This window comes from Eucyclogobius newberryi, unplaced genomic scaffold, assembly GCF_026437365.1.
Source record: "Eucyclogobius newberryi isolate DKJ021-1_F unplaced genomic scaffold, fEucNew1.0.hap1 SCAF_7, whole genome shotgun sequence".
Classification (NCBI taxonomy): domain Eukaryota; kingdom Metazoa; phylum Chordata; class Actinopteri; order Gobiiformes; family Gobiidae; genus Eucyclogobius; species Eucyclogobius newberryi.
Window position 1 is genome coordinate 14051527 of NW_027316389.1, and position 12210 is coordinate 14063736.

The 12210-nt window shown below is 45.8% G+C and overlaps 2 protein-coding genes across 7 annotated transcripts in view; one reads left to right on the forward strand and one right to left on the reverse strand.

Annotated features, from left to right (window-relative positions):
- mob2a (MOB kinase activator 2a) overlaps positions 1–9898 on the forward strand; it is a 62349-nt gene extending 52451 nt beyond the window's left edge. For 5 of the 6 annotated variants that reach the window (XM_072435991.1, XM_072435989.1, XM_072435985.1 and 2 more), the window contains exons 2-5: positions 2269–2429; positions 4748–4841; positions 8054–8178; positions 8381–9898. In XM_072435991.1, the coding sequence (XP_072292092.1) occupies positions 2269–2429; positions 4748–4841; positions 8054–8178; positions 8381–8697 (697 nt within the window). In that variant the 3' untranslated portion in view covers positions 8698–9898. The remainder of the gene's footprint in view (positions 1–2268; positions 2430–4747; positions 4842–8053; positions 8179–8380) is intronic. The other variant, XM_072435987.1, reaches the window with a different exon arrangement.
- kcnj11 (potassium inwardly rectifying channel subfamily J member 11) lies at positions 9598–11879 on the reverse strand. Its single transcript, XM_072435982.1, has one exon. The coding sequence runs from the start codon at positions 11442–11444 to the stop codon at positions 10281–10283; it is 1164 nt and encodes a 387-aa protein (XP_072292083.1). The 5' UTR covers positions 11445–11879; the 3' UTR covers positions 9598–10280.
- Positions 11880–12210: the final 331 nt, after the last annotated feature.

Consider the following 12210-nt stretch of genomic DNA (forward strand, 5'->3'; position numbering starts at 1 on the left):
AAAGAGTGAATATCATGTACTTTGTTAAGTCTCGGTAACGAAATGCAGTCGCGGTAATTCACGTTACGCTGCGGGAGGAGGACTCGAGGAGAAACAGCGTGTGGAAACGCTACAGAACGTCAGAGTAAATGTGAAGCAGAACATTAATAATTAGCCAGCTGCAGTGTAATCTTTGGTGTCCTTGGTTTTCAATGAGGCCAAAAACAAGCTCGAGTGATAGTGACGAGTCAAATACCTTTATAAATGATTAGCGAGGGGAAAGTGAGCCGCGGTGTGCGTCAGCGAGCGTGATTTCTGTAAAAGACAAATTGGAACAAGAGTGCTTCACGTACCGGATGAATCAAGGCTTTGGCCAAGTAAACTCGTGCTCCTGCTGTTGTGTTTCGTAAAGTAGTTCCCATGGTTCTCTTCCAGTCTAGTGGCTCTCAAAAGTGATATATTGTGCAGTGATATATAGAGAAATGGCAAATGTGCAACAGAACAGACTTGATGAATAAGCCTTTTCTTTTTTAAGAATAGCTTTTATAAAAATATAGTGTAAAGATTGTTGGTTTGTCCAGAGCGTCGGCAGGAGCTTAATGCAGCACACGGGAGCGCAGGAAACGAGGGTCAACAGGCGCACAATAAATCCAGGGAGTGTTCCAAACCTCCCTCGCCCTAAAGCAAACCAAAAAAAAAAAACTAAGAGCAGCAGCAGCAGCAGCCGCCAAGAAGCAGAACGGGAAGCTGCAGCAGGATAAACGCTTTCAGCCCCATCCAATGGCTTTGTAATTGGAGCTATAAAGTTGTAGAATTCAAGTCAAATAACGGCAGTCTCAGAGAGTCCATGAGCAAAGAAAGCTCGTTTTCCTGTTACAGAAAGTGCTCTTGTTACTCCAAAACGCAACAAATCAACAATTTCACAAGACATTTTCCTCTGCAAGCAACTAAATATCTTGAGTTATTCCGTTGTAAAAGCTGCTAACTCTGACATCTACAAACATGTTTTAAAGGCATGTTATTCATCTATTACTCTAGCAGTTCCTATTCATGGTCTCTCCTAAATGTTAATGATCCTGGATGTGTTTAAAGTGTGGTGAGATGGGTCATATATTGAAATTCTGACACTATTGTGAAAATATCCAAAATTTGAATCAAGTTTATCGTGATATTTTTGCACTTTTGTGATTAACTTGACAGACATTTCACATTTGTCTGATAATTAAACCTCAACTAATGCGTTTAAAGACATGTTTTAATGCCGTCTGAATATGGTTTGGGTCGTTATCTTATTGCCCTCCACTGCTACTCCAAACAGAATCACACCTTTTGAAGCACAAATTGTCGTGATGATTGCCAAAAACGTGTTGAAGATCAGCAATTTTTGTCGCTGTCGTCGTTACGCTGCTGTACTCAGTCGAGTCGTGCGCCCTCTGACCTCAAACTGCACTGGGTGTGGTTGGACAGACGGGGCGATGGGGGGGACGAGAGGGGCTGACATGGTGGTGCTAAAACCGGCAGTGGAAGTACAAGGCGCTGGTGACAACCGTCTATAGACTACGGCCGAGGTCGGAGGTCGGGGCTGGAGGTCGCCCGCACAAACGAGCCCGGGTTTATTTGAGACGGTGCTGGGAACTGCCCCTAGCGCAATCGTGTGAAATATTTTGCCGACAGACTCCGGTGCCACGGCGCAAGAAATGCAAGCGAGACGTTGCATGGGCGCTCGAGTAGAGTTTAAACCGGTCGTAATCATTAATCGTAGTTAACTTGTCTGCGGCGTTTGCTTGTGAAGGCCGAGTGCTCTTGAGCCGGGGAAACTCAGCCGTGGAAGTTAATTATTAGCTGATATTAGTGATTTCTTTTCCAGTGAGACCCCAATGCCCAAAGGAATCATGTTTGTTGCCTGGATTTCCTTGTTATTTTTTTCTTGCTTCCTTATTAATACTTATACTCTAGTTGTCAATGATCAGCTTCAGCCGATCCTCTCAAAATGTGACTTTTTTGTGTGTTAAATGGCACCAATTAGAAGTCTGTGTTGTTTATGGTCTGAAAATGCAATATCAGACATGGTTATTTGAATTTGAACACTCGTGATCAATTGATATGTTGGAAAAAAAGAATTCATTTCATCTCGTATCTCACTCGGCTCTAAGCAAATCCATGAAGCTAGTGAAAAAGGAGCTAAACTCTTCTACATGTAATATGGAAGACTCACCCTGACGAATCCACACTGTATGCATGCATGTAATTATTTTTGCACTAATCGCTCGTGTCTGGTTTGTGTTGCAGGAAGTCGAAGACGAAGCCAAATGGAAAGAAGCCTCCGGCAGAGGAGAAGAAGCTGTATTTAGAGCCGGAATACACCAAGATCCGAGTGGTGGACTTCGACCTCAAGGAACTGGTGGTGCTGCCCCGGGAGATAGACCTCAACGAATGGCTCGCCAGCAACAGTACGTCACACGAGGGCCGAGTACAGAGCGTAGAGAGTCTAGGATGGTGATCATTTACAAGGCTGTGACCCATGATAAATAGGACAGAGAAATATGATATAAATGCATGACAATAATGTGATCAATATCCACATACTGCAGGACAAACGTTAGCTGGTACAGAGGTTTAATCCTAAAAAGAATGATTGTCCTTAGCGCTGATGTGGTGTTCAAATCCACTTGAAAGTAGTGTCCCCGTCATCGTTCACACTGTGCAGGGATGAGTTGGCTTGTTTGCTAACGGCAGTTGGAGATTTACCACCGTTGACATTTTCGTAGCTGCTCGGGCCGGGTAGTAAACCGCTCTAACTGACACTGACTGGGCAGATTGCTGGTGGAATCCTTGGTCACCATGGCGTTTCTATGGATACTGGTTTGTTGTGGGCCGTTTCCATGGATACAGTTACCGGATGATGAAGATTAATGGCGAGTAGAGCTGGTCGAAACGTGGAAAGGAACGCGTTTGTGTCTTAATGCTAACGCTAACTACTTTTTTTTTTAATTTAAATATAAACTAACAAACTGAAATAATCTTCACATATAAACAATCAGACATGTTTTACTTTAGATTGTAAGTGCTGGTTTATTTTATTCCTTACTTTTTTAGCATTAGCTGTGAGAAACTGTTAGCCAACTGCTACTGTGCTCAAAGCTCATTAACGGACGCTAAAACATTTCACTTGAGAGAACGTTAATCAACAGTTCAACAGTCGCGATCACAAAGTGTATCAGTGATAAATGTTAGCGTAGCTACAATGTTCCTGTTGTTCATTTGTTTTTCTTCAACCGTTTACCCGATCGTCTTTTTGTAGACGTCGGGTACAAACTAAACTAGATATTTAGCAGACGTGTAGAACCTTTTGTTGATGATGGACTCAGCAGTTCAGAACGATGTTACGTCCTCTGCACATCTTCTATCGTCAGCAAAAGATCGGACCAAATGTTCCACGGTAACACGTGCGTGCAACAGTCGGGAACGCCACTGGCACAAGAACAAACTTACAGACGCTAAACCGACAGAATCCAGACCCGGTTCCGTCCACATCTCACAGCACGACTACAAACATTATCACTCGCCGCTGCCCAACGCGCGAGCTACGGGAATTTACAATCTCCGTCGTGTAAAGTCGCCGCATTTTTGGCAGCGCTGATGTCTCCGTCTTCGGGTTTGTTTTAGCCGGCGCTGGGACGAGAGGGGAAAATCATTAAATAATTTCTCTGCCCTTTCTGTTCCTGTGCCGGGGCGAGTCTTCACACGTCATCATAAAGCGGCGGTTATGCAAGACGTAGCTCTGTGCCAACTGTAGCTAACCATGTTTTAAATGGTGACACGGCTGATGACGGTTCTCGATGAATTCTGCGGAAATACTGGAGTTTGGAATATGGTAAAGAAGCGATTGCTCAGTAAATAGTTTCCAGATGAAGTGTCCTTTTGAAAGAAGTCATGTCGTCACTAAATAAGTCACAAGATGAAGAGTTAAGAGTTTTAACAGCTTCAAACAAAACAATATTGCCTTTAAAGAGTACGCTTGGATATTAATATTTAAATAGAATTGTAGCGTTGAGGCCTTTAGTCGTTTAGTCGATTCCTTGGTCGATGCGGTCTTAGTCCATTATTTAATTGTTATTATAAGGATTTAATAGAACAAAGAAGACATTCAAAAGCAAATTTCTTTTTCCATTTTTGCAATTAAATGTTTGTTTTACCATTGCTCTTCTGTATAAATGGATATTGCTTTTTTCATTAATTCCTTCTTCTGATACTTTATAGTTTTAAGAGCTTCTGCCAGTGCCACAGCTCCACAAGCAACGTTCTAGAAGTTGCAGATCCTCATTGACGCATCAATAAAAAAAACAATAGATAAAAAGCCATAACAAACCGCCTGTAAACCTGTGAGTTGCACTTTTACGTCTTTAATTGCGATCTAAAAATATCTTAATAGATCTGTTGTGAATTCCACTGCAGGGTGAGCGGTTGTGACATTTATAGAATAATAATAATAATAATAACTTTTTATTATTAGAAACGTGGCAGGCTCTTAAGACGCTTTGCTCTGGTGGACAAACCCGTTCGACGTGGACTTTTTCAAACCGATGATTGACGATCAGGACCGAGCGCTGATCAAAACCGACAGCAACCAAGTCTCGAGCCGCGGGCGCGTCCTCGCCGCACCGAGTGACGAGACGCAAATAGATCAGCCATTCTCTTCCGCCGCTATTTTTGTCGCTGGGTTTGTTTTTAGGCCTCACTGAAATGACCCGTCTGTCTGTCTCCGCAGCAACGACGTTCTTCAACCTCATCAACCTGCAGTACAGCACCATCTCCGAGTTCTGCACCGGGGAGACCTGTCTGTCCATGGCGGCCTGCAACACGTAAGTCCAGTCCCAAGTCGCCCGCCGCCGCCGCTTTTGTTTTATTCATCGCAAATCAAGTGTCTTGTTGGTTAATTCATCGCACAACGACACGGCCGAACCCGAGCCCACGGGAGCTGCACGGAGCTATAGTTTGACCATCAGGATGGTACGGAAAACGCGTGAAAATGAATGGTCAGACTGGTGTCCAAACTGGATGCTCGTTTGAAGAAACACAATCTCATAAATCAAGACAAAACTGGACCTTCCCTGAACAGTTTTAGAACGGTTTTGATCGATATCAGATGTGGTACAAGATGACACTGTAATATTACATAAACTAGTGGTATTTTGTCTTGAAAAGTTCCCTTAATTATGATTTTTTGTTTTATTTTTATTGCCAAATATGATTTTCTTTGGATTCTGATTCCGGCAAAATCATCATCGCCCTGGTTTTTATTGTCAGTGTGGTGTCCAAGTCTTTTGTACCTCTCTTAAGGCGAGTGTTGGTGACTAAAATGTACAATATTATTATGGAAAACGGATCATCAAAATGCAAACAGGTTTTATGTCTTTATGTCTTCAATTTCCTTGTGGTGTTTTTTTGTTGTTGTACAGTTTACATATTAGACACTAGAGGGCACTGTGATATTATTAACGTTGCGTTTTCTGTATAAATTTGGCACTCAATTGAAAGTTTGTTTATATCGACATGTTTTCATGGTCAAAAACGAAATATATTCATTTCCTCCCGTCACACGTTGGTTTATTATTATTAAATCCCAGTTGGCCATCGTTTTGACGGCGACGATTCTTCCTGTCGATTTGTGAATTATACACATTCAGTTTATGACCGGCGACTATTGCCCATCTTCACCGCTCACAACGCCTCACAACTCGCTCCACTTTCAGTTCTCACAAAGAGCCACTTTATTGGCCCCAGACTTCTGAGGAGTTGAGTGAAGAATGCAGCAGAGGAGGTAATTGCTACTTTGGGCCGTGAAGCGGGACATGGCTGTGCAGTAATGGAACAATAATCATAAGACAGAAGCCTGGTCGTGGTGTGTGCGCTCCGGGGAGGTGACTAACCGTAAGTCTTTATCTAACTAGTTTACCCTGCCCGTGTTTGAACAGAGGCCTCCGTTCCCTCGGTGAGTTTAGTCGCGGCTGGAAAAACCTGATTTCCGACACTTAAGTAAACCACAACAGTCGGAGCTGACAAAATGACATCTTTGATCGAGAGGAGCTTGTTTTTGAGCCGAACTCTGTCAACACGCCACCTCTCCTCCTCTGCTGCTGCCTAAAGCCTCCACACGCCCTCCAGCAGAGCGCTCCCATTCACGACAAATATTTACCGTACGTTTGGCTTGGAAAAACACACAAGCTGCATGGGAACTACGCGCAACGCTGCTTTGTACTTCAGTCATACATGTCGAAGTATTGGTGTAACATTACTCGTGTATTTAAAACCTTTACCGTTTAGATCTTTACTAGATTTCAAAAGCATTGTCCTGGTCATGACCTTTTCTACTATGAACGACTTCTGAACGGACGACGGGTTAAATCAACGTATAATTTAACCGCATCACATTATTACAGTCGAATAGGCTTTTTTATCGGCTTTACAAGACTTCCACTGGCTCAAAACCTGTTGATTATTTAAATTAAGTGGCTTAATTTGATACATAAAAAAGGAAACTAAGTAAACAAATATTTGTCAGTAAAGGTCCCTATTGATGTAACAAAGTAAGTTTCCTGACGGCTATTGACTATTGCTGTCCCGACACAAACGTATCAATCTCCATTTGGAAACTAAGGAAAGTAAGAAGTCCCCGACTCAAACTGCACCAACAATCTTTTACTGAGAATTCAATGGAATCAAATCATATTTTGAAACTTCAAACTGAGAGTTGTTGCGCCCCTCTGCGGGCCCGTGCGCCCCTCTGCGTGCCCGTGCGCCCCTCTGCGTGCCCGTGCGCCCCTCTGCTTGCCCGTGTGCCCCTCTGCGGGCCCATGCGCCCCTCTGCGTGCCCGTACCCACTGCCCCACCTCTTCCTGTGGGCAGCTCCTGGCACCTGGCCCGTCTGACGGAGCCACAGTCGCAGCAGCGCCACTGCCCCGGCCCTGAGGCACAGCTCAGCACTATTTTTGGAAGAAAATGTTTCCATGCGCTCGGAGAGGAAAGAACCCATTTGGTAGCCATTTAGGCCCATTTAGTCTGGGGTGGGCAGGTCGACTGGTGTGTGGTAATGTGCTTACACTGACTGTTCATAAACTCTGCCAACATACACTACTGGGCTTTGTTTCGTCATTTCTCAGCCCGGACCATATGACTAAATCAGATGTTGTGTTTTGTGTCATTTGAACCACATTCAACTCTCCCAAACCCAATTTAAGATGACGGAAGAATGATTCTGTTATGTTTCCTTCTCTGCTTAATCTACCAGAACATTATTATATGACTCTTGTCTCATGTCAGTGCCTTTTTGCTTTCTCCACCATCTATTTTAATTCATTTGTTGCAAGTTAGAACAAACCTATACTTTCATTTAAACATAAGGCCGATGAACTGAACAGATACAGGAATAATAGCATAACTAGCACATTGAAACATCTACAACGTTTAAAAATGTAAAAGTATTTTAGCTGGGGCTTAAGGGTTTCAAGCAAAAACTTATTCCAAATGTGCTCGTGGAGAACAGCTCTTTGTGGTTCAGAAAAGTGCCTCTAATCTTGACTTTTGTGTTGTCCGTCTGGGCCCAGGCTGTGGTCAGCAGGTCCCTCTGTCGGACATTTAACATTGCTCAGGATTTGCCTCGTCTGGCCTCAATCACCCTCTGCTACACCTGACATGTCATCATTTTAAAACGCTCACGCACAAACACACAGCAGCACTTACGCTTGACCCTGTTCTCCCAATGCAAATCCAGGTTGATAATCTAAGATATCTGGGTCACTCCACACAGATTGGTCCGTGGAATTTGGTCCAATCAGAAAACTGGGTTAGAGGCACATAAGATTGTAACTTGTTTTTGTTTGTCACATTATTAAACTGAATTGTTGCTGTTAAGTTGTTGTGACCTCTTAAATATGCTCTAAAAACTATGTTAGGCTCAAGAAAGTGATGCCTTAACCACAAACATTCTTGATGATTATTAAAAGACGGTTCATAGGAGTGTCACAATATCCTGTTGTTGACAGTGTTGTAATGATGTGACTCTGTGTTTTTCCAGAACGTACTACTGGTATGACGAGAAGGGGAAGAAGACCAAGTGCACTGCTCCACAATACGTCGACTTTGTAATGAGCGCTTGTCAGAAGCTGGTCACAGATGAGGAAATCTTTCCCACTAAATATGGTAAGAGCCCAGTGCTTCATGTGCTCTGTGAAGTGCTGGAACATTGCTACCCTCTACTGGGTCATTTTGGTAATAGCAGTGAGGCGTTATGGATTAAGTTGATGTTCTTCAGGAGTTCTTTTTGAAACTGCAATCAAACAAAACATATTTTATTCTAAACGTTTTGCTGCCTTGTCTAATTGTGACTCTCTTCGGTTTCTAGGCAAAGAGTTCCCAAACTCGTTTGAGTCGTTGGTAAAGAAGATCTGCCGGTACCTGTTCCACGTGCTGGCTCACCTGTACTGGTCGCACTTTAAGGAGACGGTGGCTATGGACCTGCAAGGCCACTTGAACATTCTGTATGCACATTTCATCGTTTTTGTAAGGGAATTCAACCTGGTTGACCCAAAGGAGACCTGTATCATGGACGACCTGTCTGAAATCCTGTGCAGCCCGTTGCCCCCGGCGCCCACACCTGCCCCCTCAGCCCCCGCCTCGGCCCCCTCCCCCTCTTCACAAAACCACGTGACGGAAAGATGAGCAGGGGCCAGGCCTCGGCTTTTGATAGAGAACGAGAAGACAGCCTGGCCCCGTCACTGGTGCCTGCGGGACAGAGACCTTCCACTACCCTTATATTTCGCTACGACACCACGCAGCTGATGGAAGTGGGTGGGCTTTTGAGGGTTGGGGCGGCAGGGAGGGGTTTGTCACGCCAGCAGGAAATGGCGTGAGCGTTCCTTCCAGGGGCAAATCCCTCCCATCTTCTCTGCAATCTAAACTAGGAACAAAAGTATGTGTACATTTTATTTTTGGTTTTGTTTCACTTTTTGTTGAAGTTTTGCTCTTTATTTCTCAGTGGGGAGGGAGCCTCGCTGTCTCCTCTACCTAACATACAGTTGCAGGGAGCTCTGCTTGGCTAAGACCTACTACTGTACAGTTGTGTAGAGAGGAGCTTTCCCCTCGTCCTGCAGACTGACGGCCGTTGCGCTGGCCAATAGGGAGCCGTGTTACTGCCTGATGGGGCAAAACTAGCCAATCACTGTTAAGGTTGTTTATCTGGAGATGATAAAAACGCTTTCTACTCAGGAACAGAACTGAGACATGTCACTGCTGCCAGAGAGAGCTCATATGTCGTGTTTCATTCTGGTTTTGACTTCACAATCCTCTGTAGTCTAGGACAGTAACAGCCCTGATGCAGGGTCCCTGAGCAGCCTGTAGAGGGCGACGTAGACCAGAGAAAAGACAGTCTAAGATTGTTATTTAGATATTTAATCTGAGTGTTTATGAGAGCAGCTGAAGCACAGAAAGACAAAGACATGAGGTCATGTCTGCAGGCCGACGGAGAGCGGGCAGTCACACCCTCCATTCTCCCAGTGCAAAACTACAAACTTAACTTCTGTTTGTATGTGTCCAGTTAAGATTTCTTTAAAAAAATAAAAATAAAAAAAATTTCAGAGAAGTAGATAAATAACAATAATGGTATCATCACATATGTATAGAAGATGCACAGTCTGCTTGGACTTTACTGTACAAAGAATCGCAAGCGGGTTCTGTCAGCTATAGCCTCTGTCTGGAGGGGAATTGGGTTTATATAATTCTCCTTTTATTTATTTTAATTTTGTTTTGCAGGGTTCTTCAGTTCTGGCTCTCGTTTTTATCTATTTTAATTATTAACTAAGTTAAAAGCAATTTAATATTTTAAGCTCTGCAAATTATAATCTAATAAAAGAGAGAAATGCCATGATGTGCATGTGTGCTTATTTATGAGATGATAAACCATTTGATGTGACTGCACGTGGTGTAATGTCGCTATTTGGACCTTTGTATTTTGACACTTGATGAAAAACCTCCAAATGAAATAACGTTTGAAGAGTTTGCACAGTTACCTCACCACAGTCTAGTGCTAACAAAGGAAATGCACTCATGTTTGATTTGGGACCGCCTCAGCAATAAAATCTCAACTCATTTAAAATCAGGCACGTCTTTTATTCACTCTGATGCATGCGGTGTGATGTAGAAAACTGAGCCCTGAGAACAGCAGCTGTGCAAAGGCGACGTCACTGACTTTCTCCCTTCATAACTATAATAAATAAGATACTGTCACTTAATTCTAGATGACGCGTTCAAGGACTTTCCAGCCTGGAGCGCCGTAACGTGGCCCCCCGCCGCCTCCGCACGGAGCCCCTCGTGGACATCCCGTTAGTCAGTTTGAACTGCGCTATTCCTCCGAGTTCGTCCAGCTTCCTCGCGCTGCAGCAGGGCGTCGGGACCTTGACCGTGTTTCCAAACTTGGAGTAATCCACGGCGTACATCCCGTCCTCCTCCGACACCGTGGGCACGAAGCGCTGCCCCCACAGGATCTCCTCGGACACGTAGGACGTCCGAGCCTGGGTGGTGATGCCGGTGGTCTCCACGACGCCCTCCAGCACCACGATGACCTCCAGCTCCTCGTGCAGGAGGTCCCCGGCGCACAGGTCGTAGAGGGGACTGGTCTTGTCGATCACGTGGCATATGACGAGAGGAGACACGAGGAAGATGCCGTTGGTCCCCACGGGGTTGTCCATGTGGATGTCGATCTGGTCCAGCGGCACCACTTCTCCTTCAGGCGTGCTCGTGCGCCGTACCACCTGCATCCGCACGGTGGCGCTGATGATCATGCTCTTCCTCAGGTCTCCGATCCGCACCATCAGACACAGCCGGTCGCTGCGCACGGAGACCACCGCGTGTTTGCTGAAGATGAGCGTCTCCGCGCGTCTGTTCGCCTGCGCGGTCTTCATGAAGATGCAGCCGAGCATGATGGCGTTTATCACGAGCCCCACGATGTTCTGCACGATGAGGATGATGATGGCGGACAGACACTCCTCTGTGACCATCCGGCCCCCGAAGCCGATGGTCACCTGCACCTCGATGGAGAACAGAAAGGCCGAGGAGAAGGAGTGAATGTCGGTCACGCACGGCACAAAGTCGCCCCCCTTTTGGTCCAAATCTCCGTGCGCAAAGGCAACGAGCCACCAGACCATCCCGAACAGCAGCCAGCTGCACAGGAACGACATGGTGAAAATAACCAGCGTGTGGATCCATCTTAAGTCCACTAAAGTTGTGAAGACGTCCTGGAGGAAGCGGCCCTGCTCACGGATGTTCGTGTGCGCGACGTTACAAGCCCCGTTCTTGGCCACGAACCGGGCTTTGCGCGCTTTTGTCTTGAACTTCGGCTGCGGCTGCAACACATCCTCGGCCAAACGGGTCAGCACATAGTCCTCAGGAATAAGTCCTTTCCTGGACAACATAGCGCTCCCATAGTACACCGCCCCACTGAAGCTCGGGTCTCTGCTGGCCCGGGGCAGCTGTCGGGCGCGCGAGCTTGTCGGTGACTCCCGTAGGTATGTGCGCTCCTCACGTTGCTCCCGGATCAGGCTCTCCACACGCACTTAGTCCCAGGAGAAGAGCCCCGTCCAGAGCATCAGCTGCCCCCGTCACTCACGTCTCACTGAGGGTCAGAACTGTGACGCACGCACCTGTCCTGATGTCTGGGACGGTCCGGTGTTCACTACAAACATGGATCCAGTGGTTCCTCATCCTCGGGGACAGTCTTTGTTGCGCAGCTCGGTGCTGAGTGTGCGCTGGTAACGTGAGCTGCTCCTGGTCCTCCCTTCCCCCTCCTCATCTCTCTCCTCTCCTCGTACCCGGGCTTCTCCTGCTGCTTTCAAAGAGATTGCAGTTGGGGCCCTTCGCACAATAAGAGTGGAGCCGTGAGTGTGTGAGCTCCTGCCACTGGCCCTCACACACAGAACTGCGCAAATTACACAAGGGCTAAATATAGTGTCCTACAGTAAAGCACCTCAGGGACGCTTTCAGAAACCTGGCCATTTCTATATCTCTGCTGAGCTCCAAACTCACCATTGTGCAACTGAAATACACAAGATTTTTAACACAAAACGTATCTTAAATATAGCCATTCTAACAGACTCTCATCATTATTACCTTATTACCTGCACTATTCTGCCTGTAGGGGGCGTGAGATTGTACTAACACATGAAGGTAACTATGGATTCA